Below are 25,477 nucleotides of genomic sequence, written 5' to 3'. Positions count from 1 at the left end.
GTAAGTTTTTATTTTTGATTTTAGATTTAATCAGCAACGGGCAATTTTTTTTTATATTTGCATTGAAAATCCTTTAATTTTCATGTTTATGTAGCATATGAACTTGGTAAGGAATCGGTCAAGAAAATAAAAATCAAAATTTAATGGACGGCAGCGGAAGCAAGCCAGAGAAATAAAGAAAAGCCCCAAGAAATCGCTCCCTCTCTTTTGTTCTGCTGTTCGCTTTTTCTTAACCCTTTTCCTGTAGAGTTGCGTACAGGCCCTTAAAAATATTTAAATCTTGACATTTTCAGAAGCCTTGTAATTTTTTTTATATTTTTCTTTTCAAAATTTTTAAATAAAAATAATGAATAACTAATTAAATCTTGCTCTATTTTGTATTTTTAATCCTAAAAAAATCGAAATTTAAAACATTAAAAAACAAATAAATTGAAGCTAAAAATTTGTAAACTTTTTTAATATACAATTATGAAATTCGTATTTAATTTATCAATTTCAATTTGAGAACAGAATATTTTTATATATTTCAGATTCAAAAATGTTAAAACCAGCTTATTATATATTTTTTTATTTGAAAGAATTTTAAAACCTAAAAAAATAACTTGAGTAGCATTTAAAAATATAAAAATTTCGAAATTCAAAAAATCTTATTTTAAAACATTTAAAAAAACTCAAAATTGGATCATAAACAAAATGTTGTGCGGAGTGTTGAGTTTTTTCATTGGTCTATGGCTAAATACTTTCAAAAATAAAAAGTTGAAAAATACAGAAATAAAAAGTAATAATTTATCAAAACAATAAAATAATATTTATTTAATGAATATGAATGAATGAGAATTTTGGCAGCTGTCCATGCAAAAATGGTACGTAAAAATTCGAAAATCTGTATCTTTTGAAGGAATTTTCTGATCGTTTTGGTGTCTTCGGCAAAGTTGTAAGTATTGATGATGACTACTCAGAAAAAATTGGTATATACACGGAATAAAAATTCCTCGATTTTTGAACTAACTTTTTTATACAAAAAATCAATTTCTCAAAATACGTATTTTTGTTTTTTTTAAATTTTGTTATGTGGCAAATGGGCAGTATTCATGATTGCTGAGAGTCGCAGGACTCTCGCCCTTAGCTATTAGTAAGTATCCAGCAAAGCAAAGGGTATAGCATGCATTTGATACTGTCAACTCCCATTCGGCTGTGTTCTCGTCGCTGTCATGTTGTAAACTGGAGCCGAGGGAGGTCCTGTTGTGAATTCTAGTTGGAGGTGGTCCGAAGATCATTGAAGAAGGTAGAATTCGCCATCACCCAAGACACGAAGGCACGAAGGATAGACCATGTCTTGGAGGGTGAAAGGATGATAGGATTTAGTGATAATACCACAATTTTAATATTTGTCTTTCTCTCTTATTTCAGACAAAATGTCTGGTCCGAGTCCAAGGTGTTGCAGAAATCTTCCACCATACAGAATGGGGTCTTCCTTCTATCATTTCATGTATTTTGAAAAAGGTGATGCGCCGAATGTGGACATATAGTTTATCACACTTACTCCATATGGTGTGAACGTGAAATGCTGTATGTTTGCAATTGGTGCAGTGGCTATTTTCAAAACAAACTAGATTTTTCCTATTATTTTAAGATAAAATTTAGTAAAATCTATCTATCTATTTTTTGCTATTGCTATAACTTGTCCCTTACTTCACAAACTTTAAGTACTCTATTCTTCAATCTTGGAATCGCAATACATTATTGTAGAAATGTAACTGCTGAAAAAATTGGTAAGAAATTTGGGCATAACTGTTATTAATATGATTAAAGGTACGTTCAATCTGTTTTAGTATAGATGTTAACTCTTCAAGTTTGTTTGTCTTGTCCCATATTTCACAACTTCAGTTGTTTTCTAGTAAGCTTCTCGTTACAAGTTGGTAGTTCTGAAGGTTTCTTTATTCTTTCTTTCTGTGTTAGTCTGTTATTCAATGTTCGATTTTATTTTACATTGTACTTATCCCATTTTTTCTCTCTTTTTCTCTTTCATGTACCTTGCGAGCATACGATGACCGAAAAAGTCATTGTATCAGCCAACACACGTGTATTTTTCACAAAGCCGCGAAACAGAACAAGTATTTTTATAAGTGCGTGAATAACAATCGGTCGTAGAAGCTCAAAAAATGTGAGAACAATATCGCGTCGTGGTTAAGTGATAATAAGGCGAAGAAAGTAGACGACGATTCCGCATGAAGGATATAGTGGAAATTCTGCGTTAATTGTACAATGGATGAAGGTTTGAAGTTGACACTACCAAAAGGGAATGGTAAGATGCAATAGTAATATTGCTAGGTTTGATAGTGTCAAAAGGTAAGATCAAGAAATAAGGATTATATGAACCTATATTGTCATAATTATTGTATTCACTGAAAATTCTATCCACTTTCTACCCCCAATGTGTCCTGCACTGGGGGTGCCTGGGGTAACTTCGAGTTGACCTGGGCCGCCCGAGGAATTATGTCGTAGGTGGTTCGTGTACTTCTCACTCACCTCTCCTCGTGGCAAGGTTTTCCGTAGGTCTACACTCGAACATGCAACATGGGACAGCATGAATCTTCAGCTGAAGCCGGACGAATGTATTCCGAAATTACAGAATTACAGAATTACAGAACTTTTTTATACAAAAAATCAATTTCTCAAAATACGTATTTTTGTTTTTTTTAAATTTTGTTATAGTTAAGGCGGAAACAAACATTTTTAAAACTTTTTGTCATTTTTTATTTCCAAAAAACTTTAAAATTTCAATGAAAACTAAAGTGTAATTTGCCGAAATTAATTCCCTGCGTTTAGAAACATTTTTAGCATGTTCGTTCAAAAATCTTTTAAATTTTTTGAAAATTTTCAATGTACATGTACCGTAAATTTTTTTTCGCTTAAAATTTTTGATTTCGTCAAATCTCACATTTTTATTAAAACTAATGATTGCAAAACAACTAAACTAGTGTAAAATGCATTCATATTTTTAACTCATCCTCTCAAGCTTCCTCCCCTCGACCCCGACCAGAGCCGAGGGACAAAAACTTTGAAAAATAGTTGGGAAAAAACATATTTTTTTTAAGTTTCAAAAGCATCAACAATTCAGAAAATTAAAAAAAAAATCAAAGATTTCAAAAAAAAATAATTTTTAATTTTGAAGTTTCAAGATTATGAATATTTGGAATTTTTGTTTAATTCTTTGCATTTTTGAAATATTATATTTTTCTGATATTTTCATTTTTTTTAAGTAAAAGATTTTGACATTTTTAAATTTTTGAAAGCGAGCTTCAAACCAGTCGCAATTTGTCGATGGTAGGTCGAAAATTTACAATCGAGTGATCTCAATCTACTATCGACAAATTACGATCGAGAAATCTCGATCGTGAGTCAAGAAATTACGATCGAGTTCATTATTGTTCACAACAAAAAAAGCTTATTATTTTTTTTCTGAGTACAATGACCCCTTGTACGACCGCAAAACATTTAAAATGTATTTTTAATTAAATTTAAAAAAATATTTTCTCGGCCCTTCTTGACAGCTCGTTCCAAGTTGAATCAAATCAAAAAATACAAAAAATACAGTACTTGTTCGGTAACTGGGCGTTGTTTAACTGGGATGCTTTTTAACTGGGCGCTCGATAACTGGGCTGTAGCCCACTTAAAAAGCAGACAAACGTCAAAAAACAAAAACAAACCGAAATGAACGAGGGGCCAGTGGATGCAAAAAGCAAGTTCAACAAATTAAAAATTATATTCTAAGCTTAATGAAATTTCAAGTCAAAATTAAAGGAAAATTGAAAGGTATACTCTGGAAACAAATTCAAGCAACATAAAGAGGGCCTCGTGGCGCGGTGGTTAGCGGCTTCGGCTGCCGATCCCTAAGTTGCTATGGGGCGCGGGTTCGATTCCCGCCTTATCCTCCTGGCCTTCTATCGGATGGGGAAGTAAAACGTCGGTCCATTTGCGTAAAAGAGGTTTTGGGTGCCTCACCACACATAACCTTCGGACGCCTAGAAATGAGCAGAAACTTGCAACAGAGACCACAAAAGACCCGGGGGTCGTTAAAGTGGATTGCTTTGCTTTGCTAAAGGGGTTTACACTTTTACTTAAAAAAAATGCATCGGTGGTCCCCTCGTCATTTTTCGTTCAGCCCAGTTAGCGAGCAGCATTCGGTAACTGGGCTACGTTCTCAGCCCAGTTACCGAACAAGTACTGTATAAAAATGGACGAAATCGACCAATTTCGTAGATAATTGCTCAGGAGCTTTAAAATTATATAATTCTGCGATTTATTATTTAAACAAACTAAGAAAAACAATTACAAGTGGAGTGGTTAGCAAAAAAAAAGAAGAAAAGGTTCGAACTAGTATGCGGGACATGGCTTTCTACCTAAGGTATGATATACACGCAGGATGGAGAAGTAAAACGTCGGTCCATTTGCGTAAAAGAGGCTATAGAGCTTTATGACGTTTCGCGTACGCACACTAGCGCACCATTTGATTTTGCTGGCCGGACAAAATTTAACCTCACTTTTTTTCGTGTACGTACACGCAATACATACGCACGTAGATAGCTCTATGGGTGATTCACCACCAACCCAAGGCTGTATATCATAGGTACTCGCGATCTTGCTTTGCATTAGTGTGAGTGCATGACTCCGTGCCACTAAAACCAAAACAATAACAAACGAACAATGGACCGTGCCAGGAAAACCAAAACATTAACAATGTCAGTGTCAGTGGAGTGAGAGAGTCAGAGATAACGATTTTGACAACCGCACTACTACACACTCAATCGCGAGTACCTTATGGTACGTTCGTTTGAACAGCCAGTGCGGCACTGAGTGCTGCACTCGTCGGTGCCAGTTTTGGTTCAATCGAACATCATTTTTCAGTGTGCATGAAACTCGCATGAAACTGAAAAAATATCGAGTGCGGCACTAGAGTTTCAGTTCCAAGATGGCGGCGAAACTCGTGCGGAACCAGCGCGAGTTTTTTCAAACAAACACTTTTGGTACGTTCGTTTGATGGCTAGTGCCACACTGAGTGCCGCACTCAGAGCTGTCAAAGTGTTTCTTTGAAGAAACTCGCGCTAGTTCCGCACGAGTTTCGCCGCCATCTTGGAACTGAAACTCTAGTGCCGCACTCGATATTTTTTCAGTTTCATGCGAGTTCCACGGGCACTGACAAATGACGTTCGATTGAACCAAAACTGACACCGACGAGTGCGGCACTCAGTGCCGCACCGGCTCTTCAAACGAACGTACCATTTGACAGCTCTGAGTGCGGCACTCAGTGTGGAACTAGCCCTCAAACGAACGTACCATTAGGTAGAAAGCCATGCCACCTTCACCACACATAACCTTCGGACACCAAGAAATGAGTAGAAACTTGCAACAGAGCCCACAAAAGACCCGGGGGTCGTTAAAGTGGATTGCTTTGCTTTGTTTACCCTAATATCATTAACAAAAAAAACATTCAAGTTTGAAAAATCAACGGGACAAGTTAAAATTTATTGAATCGAAATTTGGATTCAAATCTTCTTTACGAAAAAACAATTTTTGCGTTGTTGTGCACCTTTATTCAAATATTTTACAAAACATTTCAAAATGATTTAAAAGACACGAAATTTAGAAAAAATAAATATCTGATAGTTTTTAATTCGTCATTCTTAAATTTTCTTAGAATTATTGAAGTAAATTTAAAAAAATGCTGTCTGATTTCTTGACTCATTTTGAAAGATTTTTAAATATTTCAATATATTATTTTTGATATGATTAATTTGCTTTTCTGAAGCTTTTTTTCATTAAACTTTATCATTAAAAAGATGTTCTGAAAAAATACATTATTTTTGCTTACTCATTGTAACAATTCATTTAGAAGTAAAAACAGCCAAAACTTTGAGAAACTAACAAAAATACAAAGGCAAAATCCTAACAAAACGTAGAATTAGAGACATTTTATGTCAAAAGCAAAAATTAAATAAATAAATGTTTCGTTGTAATATCTGAAAATATGATCTCCAAATTATCTTTTAAATTTTGACACTAAATTTATTTACAATTTATGAACAGCCTTTAGGGCCGGTCATAGAACTATTTTGAAAAGCTGTCGCGGGCCGGATGAAATGGCTTCACGGGCCGGATCCGGCCCGCGGGCCGGGCGTTGGACAGGCCTGATATACAGCCTTGTATACGGGAATATGAATCATAAAAAGACGAGTAAAGTATTTCGAATTCAAATAAAAAATCCAACACATTTTTAATAAGATTTGTTTCTTGTTTCTGCAACTTCTGTAGAACATCTTCTTAAACCTAACACACACTCCCCCGTTACCCACCACCTCCTAAGGCGCCTCCTGCTTCTTGTTGCGGTTCCGGTTCTTGACGTTGTGCGTCTCGTAAAAGTTGCTGCCGATCTTCTTCCGCTTCCCAGCCCGCTCGGCCGCCCTCCGCTGCTTCGCCGTCTTCTTGAGCGGCCTCTTGCCACCAGCAGCCTGCCCCTCCTCCGCCTCCCCGTCCTGCTGACCAGCTTCATCCTCGACGTTGAACTTGCCGCTGGCCGATTTCGCGGACTTGGCCGCCTTGGCACTCTTGTGGACGACCTTTCCGCTCTCCTCGTCGTACTCGTCCTCGGAGTAAAAGTCGGAAATGCCGGACGATTCTTCGTCCTGTTCCGCTGCGCTGGTTTGCTTCTTCTTTTCGCGCTTTTCGCGGGCTTCGGCCTTCTTTTCCTCTTTGAGCTTTTCCAGCAGTTCCTGGTCGATTTTGTCGATTTCGCGCACGTCCTCGCTTTCAAACTCCAGGTTGACCTTGATCTTGCGGAAGTCCTGGATCTGGAACAGTTCCTTGCCCTTTTTGATCGAGTCGGGGATGGTCGGGGTGGCGGTCACGCCGGAGAACGAGCTCTTTTGGTCGTCTTCCGTGATGGAGGTGGCGTCCAGGACGGATTTGGGGATTTCAAAGCCTTCCGGTGGGACGTAGAACGGCAGTCGTCCGCGCTGCCAATCGTTCAGGATCATTTTCGCCACCGTTTGGATGTCGGGTTCGCCCTTTTTGAGCAGTTTGCCGGTTTTGCGCGCGATCTGTTCCAGGAAGTCAATGTGCGAGATCCACTCGGTCACGCCGTACGTTTTGACGAGGTATTCCTTGCGGATTCGGTACAGAACGTCTTCGATGTAATCTTCCGGATTGTTGACCAGCTCGACACGGACCACGCCCTTCAGAACCTTTTCGGTGTCGGTTTCCGCCGTCGGATAGACCACTCCGGGACAATCAATCAGGAAGATGCGCTTCATCAGCGTGATGTACTGCCAGACCTTGGTTTCGCCGGCGATCGGGGCCACGTTGCAGACCTTCTTGCTGCGCAGTGCGTTGATAACGGACGACTTGCCCACGTTCGGATAGCCGATGAATCCGACGCTGATTTGTTTCTTGTCCACGTGCAGTTTGCCAATCTGGCGGAGCAGATTAATCAGGGCGCCCTTTCCAAACGGATGCGTCAACGAGGCGTGGAACGCAATGGTCGGGAACTCCTTGCTCAGCAACGCGACCCAACGCTGCGTCACCCAAATCGGCACCAAATCCACCTTGTTCAGCACAAAGAACAGATGCTTGTGAGGCTTCTCCTTCTTCAGGAATCCCTCGATGTACTTGGACCGGGTTCCCATCGGATCACGCGCGTCCAAAACCTGCAGCAGCACATCCGCCGAGTCAATCACCTTGTGCAGCTCGTTCCAGATTCGCTTGCTCTGACCAGCAGCAAAAATCCACTCCCGGACCTTGTCCTTAACCCCACCGTCATCCCGCTCCAAGTCCCGGTCCTTCTCCTCGTCGTACCGCTCCGCCGATTCCTCCGCATTCTTGCTCAAATCCTCCAAATCCCGCACCTTCAGCGCCACCTTCTTGCGCTGCTTCTTCGGTCCGAACGTCGTGTCGAAGCTCTCCGTATCCAACAGGTGAACCCGCTGATATTTGGCCGTTTCATTCAGCAACGTAATCGGCAAGTTCGTCTGCTTCATGACCACCTTGTACGGATCCTTAATCGCCTTGCCCATCTCCTCCTGGAACTTTTGCAGCGAGCTCTGCGAAATGACCCGCGAGTTGGCGAACCACTTCGGCGACGGTTCCACCCGCGAAACCGTCCCACTCGACACCCAGCCCTGGAACGGCGCCGGCGTCAAAATCTTGCCCTTGCGATCCCGCTTGGCCTTGAAATTCCGGTACATCTGCAGCCGCTTGATCGTCGATTTGGACCGCGGCTTGGCCACCCCCTTGAGGCCCTCCGTCGAGCGTTCCGGGTTCATGCTGTGGCCGGATTTGTTCGTCGACAGCTTCCGGGGCGGCCCCGGGCGGGAGCTCACTTTCGGCATGGTGGCGGCCTACTTTGTACACTTTTCACAACCGCGATAAACGCGATTTTCCAACGAAATTCGGCAAATGGACAAACGAACACGGGTGCGGATCGGTCGTGGCGACCCGAAAGAAGAAAAACGTGGTTTGATGTGTTTTGGTCGTGTTGTGAGAAATGTCAAAACAAAAAGCGAGAGCGCCGAGGGAGTGGACATCGGCGCGGAATTTGCAGCCCTGTGACTGAGGTTTTCGTGTGGAAACTTGTGAAGTACCAGATTGGATTAGATAGGTGAGGTACAGGGTGGATTCGCTAGTTTGAACTTCATGTTCAATGGTGAACATACTCTTTGGTTGAACTTTACAGCAATTTTAGGAAAACTTTTATCACAACTGATGAAACTGAAAAAAAATTAAGGGTGCACAGCGACTACGGAAGTTGTTGTCTTCTTTTTCCAAAATTGATAAACGTCAAAATAGTCAGTTTTAAAAACAGTACATTAAGGGAACAATCACAAATTATATCTATAGTTCTCGTAGTTTTGAAGATACTAAAATGTGTGAAACAGAAATCTTGGAGCAATTGGGTCCTAAAATCAAGCTTAGATTGCTGATATTACTGTTCACGACGATAAAGCTTATTTTTCTGAGTAAAATGACCACAAAGAGTTTAAAATGGATTTTTAAATCAACCTTCTAGGGTTTTTTTTCTCAAAATTTATTTTCCCAAAAAGAGCACGCAGCTAGCAAAATCTAAACTTAGAAACATATACCCTTCCTGTAAAGGCTTATGAATTGATCTCAGTTGAAAGGTTCTCCAAATCTCTGAATTGCAAATGTAACATCCTGGAGCAGAACTGTTAAATTCTAATAAGGCTGGTACAAATATTTTTAAAAGTTTGTGTCACCCCCCCCCCCCCCCCCCCTTCAAAATTGGCCCGAAAAATCAGGGGGCAAAAAAAATATTTTTACAATAAACTTCAAAATTTCAATGAAAATTCAAGTGCAACCAACTGAAATCAAATTAAAATACATTCTCCTGTGTTTAAAATCATTTTTAGCATGTTTGGGTTAATTAAAAAATCTTAAGATTTTTTGAAAATTTTCGATGCAAAATCTTTTTTTTCGATACAATTTTTGTTTTTGTCAGATCTTAGATTTTTTGAAAACTAATGATTGCAAAACAACTGAACTAGTGTAAAATGCATTTTAAAACACTTTTTTCATTTAAATGTGAAGACTATGGCTTGTTATTAAAATTTTTATATTTTTTATTTTTTTGCCCTCCCCCCTTGACCTCGGCCAGGGCCGAGGGACAAAAACTTTTTTAAATATTTGCATCGGCCTAAACACCAATTGAATTGAATTGAATTGAATAAATCAACCTCAACCTCGTGGTTCTTCTTGACAGAAAAGTTCCTACTTGACAGCTATTTCCAAGGGGACCATAGTTGATCTATCGAAAAAAAAGTTGTCTTGTCTTGTCTTGTCAATTTTTTTTTTTTGCAACCAAAAAGTGAACAGAAATGGTGTTTTTTACCGTTGTACATTCGGGGGTCGGTGGCGTAATACTACGCGTGGTTTCTTCTCACTCTAGCTGCGCTGAGTTCAATCCCTGTCGACCCCGGTTAGCATTTCATGAGATGAGCAATGTTTGATCGCGCCGGATCACACCATTCTTTGGAGTGGGAAGGAAGTAAATGTTGGTCCAAGCCGGATTTGTTAGGTCGATAGGCAAGGTAATCTTAAGATCGTCTGTTCAAATCTCGGGGAGGAAGAGATTCTAGGTGCAAAAAGTGTTTTGAGGGGAGCCCCCCATTTCAAGCCTTCGGACGCCTAGGACCGAGTAGGAATATGCATGGAAATTGAAACCAGATGTTAGGACAAAAAATGTTTTATTTCAACATCGCAACACATCAAAGCTAATCCAAGTCCGAATCTAAACAATCCCGATGGATTCCCAGAAATCTAAGCATCATGTTCATTTCCTCAATGGAATCCAAGCTTTCCTGCTCTGCGCCACTACGAGTTTGTTCAGGTTTTTGAGGCTTTTTCTTGTTGTACTTTCTAGATGTACTTGGACCTTCCAGCAACTTCACCGAACTCTCGACCACGGCGCCATTCTCCCGGCAGTACCGTATAAAACTCCTCCAATGATCGATCCTTTCCAGCGTGCCCGGATCGCCCACCACAATCAGCAGCGCTTGCGCCCTCGTCAGCGAAACGTTAATTCTTTTAGCGTTGTTCAAAAATTCCGCACTTTTGCTGCGAGCCCTCACCGTGGACATCAGCATGATAGGCTTCTCCCGCCCCTGGTATTGCTCCGTCGATCCGACTTCGATATCGCTCCAGTGACGCTTGTTCAGCAAATTCCTCAATAGTCGAACTTGGCTGGCATATGGAGAGATTATACCGATTGAGCTCTGCTCGACCATCCTTCCACAAATGCCATGTTCAATGATACGCTCCACATAGGAAAGTACCTGCTCGGCTTCCTGCTCGTTGTACATGCTGGATGAGTTTTCATCTTGCATGGTCTCGCCAACCACCGAGTGGAAAATCAACGGGAAAGAACGATTCGGTAGACGGTCCCAACCGGCCGCCCAATGGGTCTTCTCAGGTGAAGCTTTCGCTCGAAGTTCTCCTTGGTAGAAGGCGCGATTCGGAAACTCCAGCAAAGTTGGATGTTATAGACGATCAGCCGAAATGAGGAATCGGATTAAAAGAAGCACTTCACTGGCGGCTAATAATATTGTTTATTGCCGCCACCACTCGCGTGCCCGACCGTCTCACACTCTGATTCTAACTAACCCCTCCATCGAATATCTAGACGTCAACCATAGTTGATCTGCCGGCTCTTGTTGTCTGAGGTTAGATTCCTACATCCCTCTCTTCCTTGAAAATGATATATACTTAATAATTAAAAATTAAACATATTGAAAACTTTTCACTTTACCAGTTTGCCGAAGTTATCGATCTGTCCTGATCTGAACACACGAGTGGATTTCTTTTAAATCTAGTTATGATTTTTTTAAATACAATTATTCTAGCTGAGTCATACAAGCATTTTTGTAAACAGTATAATCTCTGTGAAGACCCTTGAACTTTGAACGAAGTTATTTCACCTGATGAAAGTTTGTCATTTCACTCTCGTTTCTTAACTAGTCAATTTAATTTCTGTTTCATCACATTATTTCATCTTTGCAATTCACAACCGTTTGACGCTATCCTCCTCATCTATCCCCTCCTTCACTTGCAACTGTTAAATAAAAATAAAAATAATAAGATGGAAATGATTCCCTAACTTATGTATCCTTTATATTGAGCAAACAGTCTACAATTATGTATTTAGAAAATTAATTATTATTTCAGGTGACACCCAATAGTTCTTTTAATATTCTAATTTAGAAAAAAATATTATACGACATTGTTTCAGCCTATGTATAAAATAACTTTCGAGCCAAGAAAAAATATAAATGATCAAAGATAATCCTGAACTATCATTTCAAAATTCAATTTCGTTCAACACCGAATTTATGAATTTATAAACAATGTAAACAGCCTCCTAGCAATCCCAACATCTTTCCGGTCATGAGCTGTCTCCAGATGCGTTATCATTTAACTCGGTTCTGGGCTGCTTTTCTCAAGTTTCGCTTCTGAGTTCCCGTTCTTCTACCTGGTTCAATTAAATTAAACTACCTTGTCTGTATGCCCTCTCTGCCAAGTTCATACTAGCTATTTTTAGATACCTACTTTACCAGATTGATTGTCTGGTTCGATAGGCGACGCGTACGACCCACCGGATACGACCCGTTTTGGTGAATTCTAGAATGCTTGGTTTGTCATGAAGTTACGCTCATGGTCCATCCTTCTGCTGCATGTGTTGTTCTCACTGACGCCGCCATACCGTAGTCAGCACCCGCCGAACGCAAACTTCGAGTGCTTGCAGGTCTTCCTCGAAAATCGCCCACGATCCGTGTCCTGATACTAAAAAGACTCAGTAATACAAAGAAAATGTTTTGTAGGTTTAATCCCTTGTATTGTTATTGCATGTAAGTGTGTGAGATGATAGATCTGGCTTTACAACTTCTCCATGTTTCTTCTACACAGTGTTGTAAATGAGTGATAAAAAAAAAGAAATGAACTGTCATTTGATGATTATACCATACCATACCAATCAGCATAGCGCAACAGGTACGCATGCTGTAGTAAGAAGACGCTTCCATCTTTCTCGGTTTTGTGCTGCAACTCTCCAATTTCTCAGGTTACAGATCTTTCGGATATCACCATTCACTTGATCTCCCAACCGTGCGCGCGGTTTCCCTGCTATTCTGTTTGTTCCGACACTCCGTCAGACACATGCACTTCGCCGTAGATCGTTCGCAGCACCTTCCGTTCGGAAACTCCTAGGACACGTTCGTCCACTTGCCGCATCGTCCAGGTCTCGTGGCCATAGAGGACTACCGGTCTAATAAGTGTTTTGTACATCGTCAGCTCCGTGCGGCGTTGCACTCGATCCGATGTGAGGGTCTCCCGTAATCTGAAGTAAGCACGTTTCCCAGTTTCCAAATACGAGTCCGGATCTCTTTGCTGGCGTCGTTATCGGCGGTTACCAGCGATCCCAAGTACACGAACTCGTTCACCTCTTCCAACTCATCACCATCCGGAGTTAGAGCGGCGAGACTTGCGGGGCCGACATCCTTAAAACCCCTTCCTCTCATGTACTTCGTCTTCGTCGTATTCATGCCAAGTCCTACACGCCTTGCTTGTACCTTCAGTCGGATGTAGACATCCTTAATCGTCACCAGGTTTCTTGCCACAATGTCGATGTCATCGGCAAAAGCAACTGTTAGGACTTGTTCATAATCGTGCCACTCGTTTCGATGTCCGCCCATCGGATAATGCCCTCAAGGACAATGTTGCGCAGCGCACAGTATAAGCCATCACCTTGCCGCAGCCCTCGGCGTGATCCAAAGGGTTCCGCTAATTCCCCCGAAACACGCACGTGACACATCACACCATCCAAAGTAGCCTTGATCAGCCGAGTTAGTTTATCCAGGAACCCGTTCTCGTGCATGATCTGCCATAGCTGCTCGCGGTCGACTGTATCATAGGCCGCCTTGAAATCGATGAAGATGTGATGTGTGGCCACGTTGTACTCACGACATTTCTCGAGGATCTGTCGGAGACAAAATATTTGGTCCGTTGTAGCGCGCGCCTGTGAAGCCCGGTTGGTAGGGCCCCACGAACCTTCTTGCATGGGATGACAGCTGACGGTAGAGGATCTAGGAGAGGATGATTCCTTGCACCAAACATCAGAGGGTATAGCAACCATCACTATAGCTTGTGAGATTTCTTCCTATAAATTGTCCCGCCCGAGTGGATCAATCGGACCGCTGACTCACTGGACTCACAATCCAGAGGTCGGAGGTTCGAATCCCGCGGCGGGCGCTCTAAAATTCTTTGTGTAAATATGGGTATTCGGCGCCGTCGCTCCGTGCCATACTTTCATACACTTAGGAGCCCAGGGCGGCGAAGTCCTTGTAGATAAAAAGGAAGACACTAGTGGTTGGTACTAGCAATGGTGGCCGACAGCTATAAAGTCAACTTCGTTTTTTAATAATAAATGAATGGTTCGCTCTACAGCATTTCCTTGGCGTCTTCGATTACGAGATTCCTACTCGAAACTAGGTGTCCTAAAGCTTGTTTGTTGACGCAATTGCAAACCTCTTTTAAACCGCAAAACACGAGATAGAGAGCGGCTATTCTTTTTTTCTTGAGAATTTCGCGACGGAAAGAAGGGTAGTGAAAGTTGAGGGATGAGATTTTTTTGGCCTGCTAATTGAAGTCACCGAGAACTGAAAGTGACTAGTTTTTTTTTTAAATATCTCTAAAGCACTTTACCAAACTTATTAATTTCCAAAAAGAACTTATGGGACCTCAAACCAAACCGAGTGACATATTCTTTTGTATCCTAGTCCTAATTCTCAACGGTAATCTACCACACGGAAACCCTTCAAAGTTATGAAACATGACAATTCTCACTAATTTCACCTTCCCTCACAACCCGCTTTTACACCATGACCAATACAGTGGGTATTCACCAGCTATTTCTACACTAGGCATGTGCGAACATCCACCTGCCTCTCCTTCATCAGGTTTCCTTGTAATCATCCGCAAGCCATCTCTCCACCAGGCATGAGCAGGCTTGCCACAAATACAGATTTTTTTGGCACATACCAAACACTCAATCGAGTATAACTTTAAAGAATAATACTCTTACCAAAAACTGAACATGCCAAAAGATGCTAAAAATGTTTATCTTTTTAGCCGATTTAACAAAAACTGCTCAAATTTATTTTAGCTTTAAAAAAAAATTCGTTTGTGTTTCGGGCCTGTGCTGAAAAATCTGTATTTGTGGCAAGCCTGGGCATGAGTGGACAATCACAAGCACCTTCTCCCTCAGGCCTTACAGTAAACATTCACAAGCCCTCTCTCCGCCAGGCATGAGTGAATATCTACAAGCCTCCTCTTCACCAAGCTTCCATGTAATCATCCACAAGCCATCTCTCCACCAGGCATCAGTGGACAATCACAAGGCTCTTCTCCCACAGGCCTTACAGCAGATATTCACGAGCCATCTCTCCACCAGGCATGAGTGAACATCCACAAGCCAAAGCCCGGCACTAAGCCATCCCCCGGCACTAAGCCAACCCCCGGCACTAAGCCATCCTCCGGCACTAAGCCAACCCCCGGCACTAAGCCAACCCCCGGCACTAAGCCAACCCCCGGCACTAAGCCATCCCCCGGCACTAAGCCATCCCCCGGCACTAAGCCAACCCCCGGCACTAAGCCATCCTCCGGCACTAAGCCAACCCCCGGCACTAAGCCAACCCCCGGCACTAAGCCAACCCCCGGCACTAAGCCAACCCCCGGCACTAAGCCATCCTCCGGCACTAAGCCAACCCCCGGCACTAAGCCAACCCCCGGCACTAAGCCAACTCCCGGCACTAAGCCAACCCCCGGCACTAAGCCAACCCCCGGCACTAAGCCAATATCCGGCACTAAGCCTCCCAACGGCACTAAGCCAACCCACCGGCACTAAGCCTCTAAACTGAAAATATATAATAATACTCGCTGTACTCGAACTATACCAGTTGAAGTACCACACAACACATTTCTTATAAAATTATTTACGCTCGATCTCACGCACCCTAGCGCGTGCTATTTTCTTTTGTGATAAAAATTTTAACCTATTTTTCCGTACACAAACACGCTATACATGCTCACGTAGGCGGCACTTTCAATATTTAAACCTCGATCTAAACCCTCACTAGCTCAAAATCTTTCTCTCTAAAGATACTTAAAATTGGGTACAACTCGATTATATCCTATAATAACAAATTAAGTAATACCTCGGCACCGTGTAAGAAGCAACAACAACAAAAACATCAACATATATAATTTTTTTATAAAAAATGATATCAGATTGCCGTCTTTCTTGGCACTCGGATGTTGCCACGATGGATTATTTTGCACGGCGTGATACTCTCACACTAATGCAAATCACGACATCCGTTTCACAACGTCCGAACATGCAAACACGCACACCTTTACATATCCCGGCACCTCCTGACCTTTTCCTCCTCCTGCAAAACAAATTCAACCTTACCACGTGTAGAATCCAAACCAGCGATCAATTTCCTCTTATCTCCGATTTTTCTCCTCGTCGCCAATGTAGACGATCAGCCGAAATGAGGAATCGGATTAAAAGAAACACTTCACTGGCGGCTAATAATATTGTTTATTGCCGCCACCACTCGCGTGCCCGACCGTCTCACACTCTGATTCTAACTAACCCCTCCATCGAATATCTAGACGTCAACCATAGTTGATCTGCCGGCTCTTGTTGTCTGAGGTTAGATTCCTACAGATGTGAGCGGAAGTTATCCCTGAGTTGGGTGATAACTCGGGGATCGTATTTTCCTCTACAGCGATCTCGTGCATACAGCCCCTTGTCCGCGATGCGCTCTAGCAAGGACACGCTGTGTGTGGTATCATTCAGATATGCGTACGGAATAACCGGTCCCAATTGCTTCGGATCCCCAGCCAGCACAATACTGGCTGTAATGTCACTGCCATGAACACCAATGCCGATTATCGGGACCAGACTGGAAACCTCTTTGGCGCTTCCACACTCATCGATGAAGATGTAGCTGAAGTGGTTCTTTGGAACATCTGAATTTACCAGGCGACCAGCAGTTGACGCGGTACAAAGAACCACTCGGCAAGGGCGGATATTCTCATAAAACCTCTTGCCGTCCATACCAATATTCCAGCTTCGAAGATTTGACACGTCCAGCACGTCTTGTTCTATGTCTTTCTTTTTGCGCGCGCATGATTTGGCAAAAAACCGAAAGATGTCTTTCTCTGGAATAATTTCCAACAGTCGGCTGGTAAGCTCGTTGGCGGCCGAATTCGAAGTGGCCACTGCTAGGACATTCGCCGTGGGTAGAAGCTTGTAGATCTGTCCGATGGCTTCCACGAGGGTGGACGTTTTACCGGTACCCGGTGGACCAAACAGCACGTAAGGCGCTGGAAATGATGTTTGATTTACGATATTCTGAATCGCTTGTACTTGTTCATGATTTGAAGCAACACTCGGCCGAAACCACTCGAAGCTGAAACTGATTAGTACGGTTTAGGTGACTAACCTTCATTTCATCAATTTAGAACTAACCTTGAAAAATAAATATACGGGTTTCGCGCGCTTTTCCCGGTGTAAGATTCAGCAAAGAACACCCGCTCTATAACGCTCTCTTGTAACATCTCCAGAGCGCGGTACTCCATCTGATACGTGGTCCTTTCGGCAAGAAACTCAATCTTAGTCACTCTGTTATACTGTAGCTCTTTTTCAGTAAAAATGATCACATATTTCGCGTCCACTAGGTCCACAGTACCCGAAAACTTTTTAATCTCATCGTCACTAAATTCAACACTGAAACGAACTCCAACGTCTTCTTTGATGATGGAGGAATATTTTCTGATCTGGTGCTTCTGCAAGAAAAATCACTCCTTAAAAAATAGACCTACAAAAATAATCATTCCCCTTTCCCTTACTGATAACTGGTACTTGAAACCACCAACTGCACGGTCTACCAGATTCGGTTTGGGAACCAAGGTTGGCGCAAGGATGAAGCACCTCCGGAATTCTTTGTTCACGTGTTCATCCTCGATTTGGTTCAGCAATTCCAGGCGTGGCTTGTAGTTGGACACCGTCAGCGGTAATCCTTGCTTAGCTTCCGCAACTTCGGCCAACAGCAGGTTTTCCTCCGTACCGAATGTAGCGGAAGGCTTGAATTTGTTCTCGTAAATTCGCCTGACCGCTTCGGGAACCTCGTACTCCGCAATTTCGATTTTAGGTGGCTTCTTGTACGTGCTGGACCAAGAACACGTGGTTGAAATTTAAACTTTTAATTTAATTACAAGAGTTACCGCTTTATGAAGGGTCTGTTATCCGAAGGTCTTCCAAAGGGTCTACCACGAGTTGATCTGGGCCTGAGTAAGTTACTCGAACTGGAACCATACTCAAGGTAAGACCGGTAAGACTTTAAAAATCCACTATCCATATTTCAACTCTTTTAAGAAAACTTATCTTTTGACCAACACGAAACTCAATCTAACTGTTCCGCTTGAGCTCAACAAGAATTGTGAACCTATTACCCTTAACTGATTTATTTTCAATAGTTTTGCTGAAAGAAAAGAAAAAACGCCCACGCTGCAAATCACACATCCCCCACCCATCGGCGATATCATAGTTTGGCGGGAAGTGGCACTCGAGGAAGCCCTCGTGTCGTGTAAATCGACAGATTGTTTCGAGTAAACATCAGCAGCAGTCACGTCTGGGGCTATAAAATCCCTTTCTCACGTCGACAGCAGTCGCCAATGATTAATAATCTAGTTCGTAAAAGTCTTGTTAGATTATTACAACGGATCGGCGGCAGAATTTTAGAATTTTAGAATTTTAGAGTTTTAGAGTTTTAGAATTTAAGAATTTAAGAATTTAAGAATTTTAGAATTTTAGAATTTTAGAATTTTAGAATTTTAGAATTTTAGAATTTTAGAATTTTAGAATTTTAGAATTTTAGAATTTTAGAATTTTAGAATTTTAGAATTTTAGAATTTTAGAATTTTAGAATTTTAGAATTTTATAATTTTAGAATTTTAGAATTTTAGAATTTTAGAATTTTAGAATTTTAGAATTTTAGAATTTTAGAATTTTTGAATTTTAGAATTTTAGAATTTTAGAATTTTAGAATTTTAGAATTTTAGAATTTTAGAATTTTTGAATTTTAGAATTTTTGAATTTTAGAATTTTAGAATTTTAGAATTTTAGAATTTTAGAATTTTAGAATTTTAGAATTTTAGAATTTTAGAATTTTAGAATTTTAGAATTTTAGAATTTTAGAATTTTAGAATTTTAGAATTTTAGAATTTTAGAATTTTAGAATTTTAGAATTTTAGAATTTTAGAATTTTAGAATTTTAGAATTTTAGAATTTTAGAATTTTAGAATTTTAGAATTTTAGAATTTTAGAATTTTAGAATTTTTGAATTTTTGAATTTTTGAATTTTTGAATTTTAGAATTTTAGAATTTTAGAATTTTAGAATTTTAGAATTTTAGAATTTTAGAATTTTAGAATTTTAGAATTTTAGAATTTTAGAATTTTAGAATTTTAGAATTTTAGAATTTTAGAATTTTAGAATTTTAGAATTTTAGAATTTTAGAATTTTAGAATTTTAGAATTTTAGAATTTTAGAATTTTAGAATTTTAGAATTTTAGAATTTTAGAATTTTAGAATTTTAGAATTTTAGAATTTTAGAATTTTAGAATTTTAGAATTTTAGAATTTTAGAATTTTAGAATTTTAGAATTTTAGAATTTTAGAATTTTAGAATTTTAGAATTTTAGAATTTTAGAATTTTAGAATTTTAGAATTTTAGAATTTTAGAATTTTAGAATTTTAGAATTTTAGAATTTTAGAATTTTAGAATTTTAGAATTTTAGAATTTTAGAATTTTAGAATTTTAGAATTTTAGACTATTAGAATTTTAGAATTTTAGAATTTTAGAATTTTAGAATTTTAGAATTTTAGAATTTTAGAATTTTAGAATTTTAGAATTTTAGAATTTTAGAATTTTAGAATTTTAGAATTTTAGAATTTTAGAATTTTAGAATTTTAGAATTTTAGAATTTTAGAATTTTAGAATTTTAGAATTTTAGAATTTTAGAATTTTAGAATTTTAGAATTTTAGAATTTTAGAATTTTAGAATTTTTGAATTTTAGAATTTTTGAATTTTAGAATTTTAGAATTTTAGAATTTTAGAATTTTAGAATTTTAGAATTTTAGAATTTTAGAATTTTAGAATTTTAGAATTTTAGAATTTTAGAATTTTAGAATTTTAGAATTTTAGACTTTTAGAATTTTAGAATTTTAGAATTTTAGAATTTTAGAATTTTAGAATTTTAGAATTTTAGAATTTTAGAATTTTAGAATTTTAGAATTTTAGAATTTTAGAATTTTAGAATTTTAGAATTTTAGAATTTTAGAATTTTAGAATTTTAGAATTTTAGAATTTTAGAATTTTAGAATTTTAGAATTTTAGAATTTTAGAATTTTAGAATTTTAGAATTTTAGAATTTTAGAATTTTAGAATTTTAGAATTTTAGAATTTTAGAATTTTAGAATTTTAGAATTTTAGAATTTTAGAATTTTAGAATTTTAGAATTTTAGAATTTTAGAATTTTAGAATTTTAGAATTTTAGAATTTTAGAATTTTAGAATTTTAGAAACAACGTCCAGGGATACCAACACATAGTCAGCTGGGAGGGTGATGCCGTTGATGTAGTCACAGAAGCTGTAGGAGTCCCTTATGTTGTAGGTGCTTTGCAGTGAGCTCTGCAGTATCTGTCCAACGAACTTTGAGAGAGTGTAGGTGGGTGCTGTCATGTTTGGAACTACTGGTCGTAGTGGTAATCCAGCTTTGTGAGCTTTGGGTTGCCCGTAGATTCTTGGGCATAAAGCTTTTCTGGACATTAGCTCATTCTCTAACCGATCGTTTATGGCATCTAGTCGTTTCAAACGCTTAACAATCTCGTTGTTCTTGCTCTGGATACTTGATGTTGGGTCGCGATTGGCCGTGGCGTATGTTTTGGTGTCCGAGAGTAGAGCTAGCATCTTAGACTTGTAGTCGTTGCCGTTCATAATCACGGTTTTATTGCCCTTGTCAGCTTTTAGTACGACAAGCTCTTTGTGCGTTCGCAGAAACTCTCTCGTGGCTTTCGCACTCGTTTTGAGAAATTGTGCTAATGGTGTGGGTGGCTGCGGGTTGTTGATAAACTGGTGCAGGTAGTTCTGTATGTTGTTGGTAATCTTGCACCTGTTTGTGTTTTGCACGGCAATAGTGGCTGGGTCAGCAACTTTGCGGCGGGGCGTTATCTGCATTGGTTTGTCTTTGGTGTGCAAGATGTTTTCAACATCGGCCAGAAGATGGAAAAACGGGATTTGCTCAATGGAGTGCGGTGGGAGGGCGAATTTTGGACCAAGGCTGAGGAGTATGGCTGCTTCGTGTGGTATTTGTTTGTCTGTACCATTGTGAATGGCGGCTTGGTTCAGTCCAGGTATACTGTTGTTTTGTTCTGCCATAGCAGCAATTATGTTGTGGAACTTCTTTTTTGTTGTGTGTGATTGGGTAGCCAGGTTATGGACGTGGTAGTTGTCCTGGGAGTCAAAAAATGGTTTGTAATCGGCTTCCGGGACAGTTTCGGTGATTTTTGCTCTGGTTTGACGGATGGTGTTCTGTAGGTTGGTGAGGGTGTGGTATGCTTGTTTGATTTCTATGCTCAGTAGCCGTTTTTTGAAGTTTCCAATGCATCTGTCTAGTTCCCTTAAGAATGGGCTGTTCGCCTCTAATAGTTGGTACACACAGCGGAATGTATGTGTGATGTGGGAAGGGAAAACCCCTCTCTTTCTGCATCGGATCAGGAAGCTTTTTCGGGCTTGAGCGCTTCCTAATTTTCTTGTGTGGGTGGCCAAAGTCTTGAACAATGCTTTGACCTGTTCACCATAATTCCGTTCGATGGATCCGTAAAAACTGATGGTCATCTCTGGCGCCTCAATCATTTTCAGTAGTTATGCTCTCGACTGTTACTCTACAATTTTGGATTTGGTTTTCGGCTTTCAGTCATTTAGCAGTGAAAACAATGTATTGTTTCAATTTCCGACGTTTCGGCAAATTTATTGCCTTTTTCAAGGATTCTAAAAAATATTTTTTTTTTTTTTTTTGTTTTTAACTATTAGTGCTTGTTTTAGGTGGGAAAATACTGTTGGTTACTTACAAAAACGGTTTGTTTTCTTGTTATTTTTGGGGTTTTGGGTAAATTGATAACTGTCTTTTGTTGTTGTTCCTCAGTCTTAGTTGGCTGTAATTTTAAGGGTTTGCACAAAGAGGGGGGGGGGGGGGGTGTTAAAATTGAGCAATGTTTCAAGTGGTTCTAAGGGCACTTACTGCATAGCAGCACATATTATGCTGGTAGCTGCTGGTTTCGGTTTCGAAAAAACTTTTTGTGTTGCACTATCCACGAAACGGTCAATTTCAATCGAACGGAGCTTAATGGCGGTTTGTTCACCAAAAAGCGTCAAAGGCATGGCTAGAATTTGGGTCATTTTGTGTACTAAATGTGGGTCAAATGTGGGAGAAGGGAGGGAATACTATTCTTGTTCTGTTTCACCCGGTGTTACTGTGTTGGGTTTTCTGTGTTTATAGTTTTTAGTTTTAAGTGTGTGTAGTAATCCTGCGTAGATAATACTCAGGCCCTCTGTATCTGTACGTTTGTTTACGGTATGGTTATTGTTCGTGATATGGCACATCTCTAGGATTGGTAGAGCTGTACCACGGTTGTGTTGGTCTAAGATTCTTACTTTTTTCGTGTCGAAAGAATGTTGTTTTGCGATGCTGTGCTCGAGCAAAGCTGTTTTCTGCCTCAGCTCGGCTATCTTGTAGTCGTCAGTGGTGTGTCCCGCCTGTAGCAGCTCGTCCAACCGTTTTATGTCGCTTCTGTGGCTCGACATCCTCGTTTTCAGCTGCGTTGTTGTCATCCCGATGTACGAACTCTCACATTCGTTGCATGGGATAGCATAGATGACGTTGGTGTGGTTCTCCGTGGGCACCTTGTCCTTCATGTTGCTGAAGAAGCTTGAGCCCACAGTGTTGGTGTTGCGGAAAGCTAACCGTACCTCCGGGTAGTCCTGCTTGAGTGTTTTGGCTATAGTTTGTGACAAGGTTGGGATGTTTGGTATGGATCGGTAGCAGATGTTTGTCTGCTGGTGGCTCGGTTCGGCTTGTTGCGTTTGTTGTTGTTGTTGTTGGTTGCCGTTGCTGGAACGGTTACATAGCTGGCAGTTGATGAGTCGACGCCGAAGGGGTTTTGGGTAATGATTGATTTCTAGCTCCCTGTCCACGATCTTCATTTTTTCCCGAGTGTTTAAGTTGGTAGACAGTTTGTCTACACGTTGTATGAAGTTCATAGCTGTATTGACCTTCTGGCTCGTGGTGTGGCAGGAGAAGAAGTCCAGAAAACGACCACTCGAAATTGGCTTTCGGTACCATTCCGTCCGGATCTGTTGGGCTTCGGTGCGGACCAATACCATGTCCAGATACGGCAGTCTCCTGTTTTCTTCTAGCTCGTAGGTGAATTGGATGTGTTGGCTGTAGCTATTGAATGAGTCTTGGACGTGTTTCAACTTGTTCAGGGGAAGCGCTACGATCAGGTCGTCGACGTACTTCTTGAGCACTGGTGGTTGAAAATCGAGCTTTTTGACGACGGCGTGCATCAGATTCTCCATGACGAGATCGGCTAGTGGGGACGACAGGGGGTTACCCATGGCAGTTCCAAAAATTTGTGAGTAGAACTTTCCCTCGAATGTGAAGTAGCATGATTTCATGATGAACTCGATGATTTCCAACATGATTTCCAGGTTTATGTTGGTGTGTTTCTGTATGTCGCTCCAGTTGAACGTGATATCGCGTCGAACAAGTTCGAAGGGAATGCACGTGAAAAGAGAAACAACGTCCAGGGATACCAACACATAGTCAGCTGGGAGGGTGATGCCGTTGATGTAGTCACAGAAGCTGTAGGAGTCCCTTATGTTGTAGGTGCTTTGCAGTGAGCTCTGCAGTATCTAACCAACAGTATTTTCCCACCTAAAACAAGCACTAATAGTTAAAAACAAAAAAAAAAAAAAAAAATATTTTTTAGAATCCTTGAAAAAGGCAATAAATTTGCCGAAACGTCGGAAATTGAAACAATACATTGTTTTCACTGCTAAATGACTGAAAGCCGAAAACCAAATCCAGAATTTTAGAATTTTAGAATTTTAGAATTTTAGAATTTTAGAATTTTAGAATTTTAGAATTTTAGAATTTTAGAATTTTAGAATTTTAGAATTTTAGAATTTTAGAATTTTAGAATTTTAGAATTTTAGAATTTTAGAATTTTAGAATTTTAGAATTTTAGAATTTTAGAATTTTAGAATTTTAGAATTTTAGAATTTTAGAATTTTAGAATTTTAGAATTTTAGAATTTTAGAATTTTAGAATTTTAGAATTTTAGAATTTTAGAATTTTAGAATTTTAGAATTTTAGAATTTTAGAATTTTAGAATTTTAGAATTTTAGAATTTTAGAATTTTAGAATTTTAGAATTTTAGAATTTTAGAATTTTAGAATTTTAGAATTTTAGAATTTTAGAATTTTAGAATTTTAGAATTTTAGAATTTTAGAATTTTAGAATTTTAGAATTTTAGAATTTTAGAATTTTAGAATTTTAGAATTTTAGAATTTTAGAATTTTAGAATTTTAGAATTTTAGAATTTTAGAATTTTAGAATTTTAGAATTTTAGAATTTTAGAATTTTAGAATTTTAGAATTTTAGAATTTTAGAATTTTAGAATTTTAGAATTTTAGAATTTTAGAATTTTAGAATTTTAGAATTTTAGAATTTTAGAATTTTAGAATTTTAGAATTTTAGAATTTTAGAATTTTAGAATTTTAGAATTTTAGAATTTTAGAATTTTAGAATTTTAGAATTTTAGAATTTTAGAATTTTAGAATTTTAGAATTTTAGAATTTTAGAATTTTAGAATTTTAGAATTTTAGAATTTTAGAATTTTAGAATTTAGAATTTTAGAATTTTAGAATTTTAGAATTTTAGAATTTTAGAATTTTAGAATTTTAGAATTTTAGAATTTTAGAATTTTAGAATTTTAGAATTTTAGAATTTTAGAATTTTAGAATTTTAGAATTTTAGAATTTTAGAATTTTAGAATTTTAGAATTTTAGAATTTTAGAATTTTTAGAATTTTAGAATTTTAGAATTTTAGAATTTTAGAATTTTAGAATTTTAGAATTTTAGAATTTTAGAATTTTAGAATTTTAGAATTTTAGAATTTTAGAATTTTAGAATTTTAGAATTTTAGAATTTTAGAATTTTAGAATTTTAGAATTTTAGAATTTTAGAATTTTAGAATTTTAGAATTTTAGAATTTTAGAATTTTAGAATTTTAGAATTTTAGAATTTTAGAATTTTAGAATTTTAGAATTTTAGAATTTTAGAATTTTAGAATTTTAGAATTTTAGAATTTTAGAATTTTAGAATTTTAGAATTTTAGAATTTTAGAATTTTAGAATTTTAGAATTTTAGAATTTTAGAATTTTAGAATTTTAGAATTTTAGAATTTTAGAATTTTAGAATTTTAGAATTTTAGAATTTTAGAATTTTAGAATTTTAGAATTTTAGAATTTTAGAATTTTAGAATTTTAGAATTTTAGAATTTTAGAATTTTAGAATTTTAGAATTTTAGAATTTTAGAATTTTAGAATTTTAGAATTTTAGAATTTTAGAATTTTAGAATTTTAGAATTTTAGAATTTTAGAATTTTAGAATTTTAGAATTTTAGAATTTTAGAATTTTAGAATTTTAGAATTTTAGAATTTTAGAATTTTAGAATTTTAGAATTTTAGAATTTTAGAATTTTAGAATTTTAGAATTTTAGAA

At 38.4% G+C, this 25,477-nt stretch overlaps 3 protein-coding genes across 3 annotated transcripts; all 3 read right to left on the bottom strand.

The window, feature by feature from the left end:
* Nucleotides 1-6,271: 6,271 nt before the first annotated feature.
* On the bottom strand, nt 6,272-8,516 carry LOC120428798 (nucleolar GTP-binding protein 2). Its single transcript, XM_039593897.1, has one exon. The coding sequence runs from the start codon at nt 8,382-8,384 to the stop codon at nt 6,360-6,362; it is 2,025 nt and encodes a 674-aa protein (XP_039449831.1). The 5' UTR covers nt 8,385-8,516; the 3' UTR covers nt 6,272-6,359.
* Nucleotides 8,517-10,237: 1,721 nt separating this feature from the next.
* On the bottom strand, nt 10,238-18,092 carry LOC120428799 (putative helicase MOV-10). Its single transcript, XM_039593898.2, has 5 exons — nt 17,857-18,092; nt 17,482-17,800; nt 17,102-17,418; nt 16,297-17,048; nt 10,238-11,047 (listed from the first exon to the last, which is right to left on the bottom strand). Exons 1-5 carry the CDS (start codon nt 17,988-17,990, stop codon nt 10,284-10,286), a joined length of 2,286 nt encoding a protein of 761 aa, XP_039449832.1. The 5' UTR covers nt 17,991-18,092; the 3' UTR covers nt 10,238-10,283.
* Nucleotides 18,093-21,550: 3,458 nt separating this feature from the next.
* LOC128093131 (uncharacterized) lies at nt 21,551-23,303 on the bottom strand. Its single transcript, XM_052708925.1, has 3 exons — nt 21,932-23,303; nt 21,762-21,845; nt 21,551-21,681 (listed from the first exon to the last, which is right to left on the bottom strand). Exon 1 carries the CDS (start codon nt 23,266-23,268, stop codon nt 22,135-22,137), a length of 1,134 nt encoding a protein of 377 aa, XP_052564885.1. The 5' UTR covers nt 23,269-23,303; the 3' UTR covers nt 21,551-21,681; nt 21,762-21,845; nt 21,932-22,134.
* Nucleotides 23,304-25,477: the final 2,174 nt, after the last annotated feature.

This window comes from Culex pipiens, chromosome 2, assembly GCF_016801865.2.
Source record: "Culex pipiens pallens isolate TS chromosome 2, TS_CPP_V2, whole genome shotgun sequence".
Lineage (NCBI taxonomy): Eukaryota > Metazoa > Arthropoda > Insecta > Diptera > Culicidae > Culex > Culex pipiens.
The sequence above is the reverse complement of the archived record's forward strand: the minus strand, read 5'-3'. Positions and strand labels throughout refer to the sequence as shown.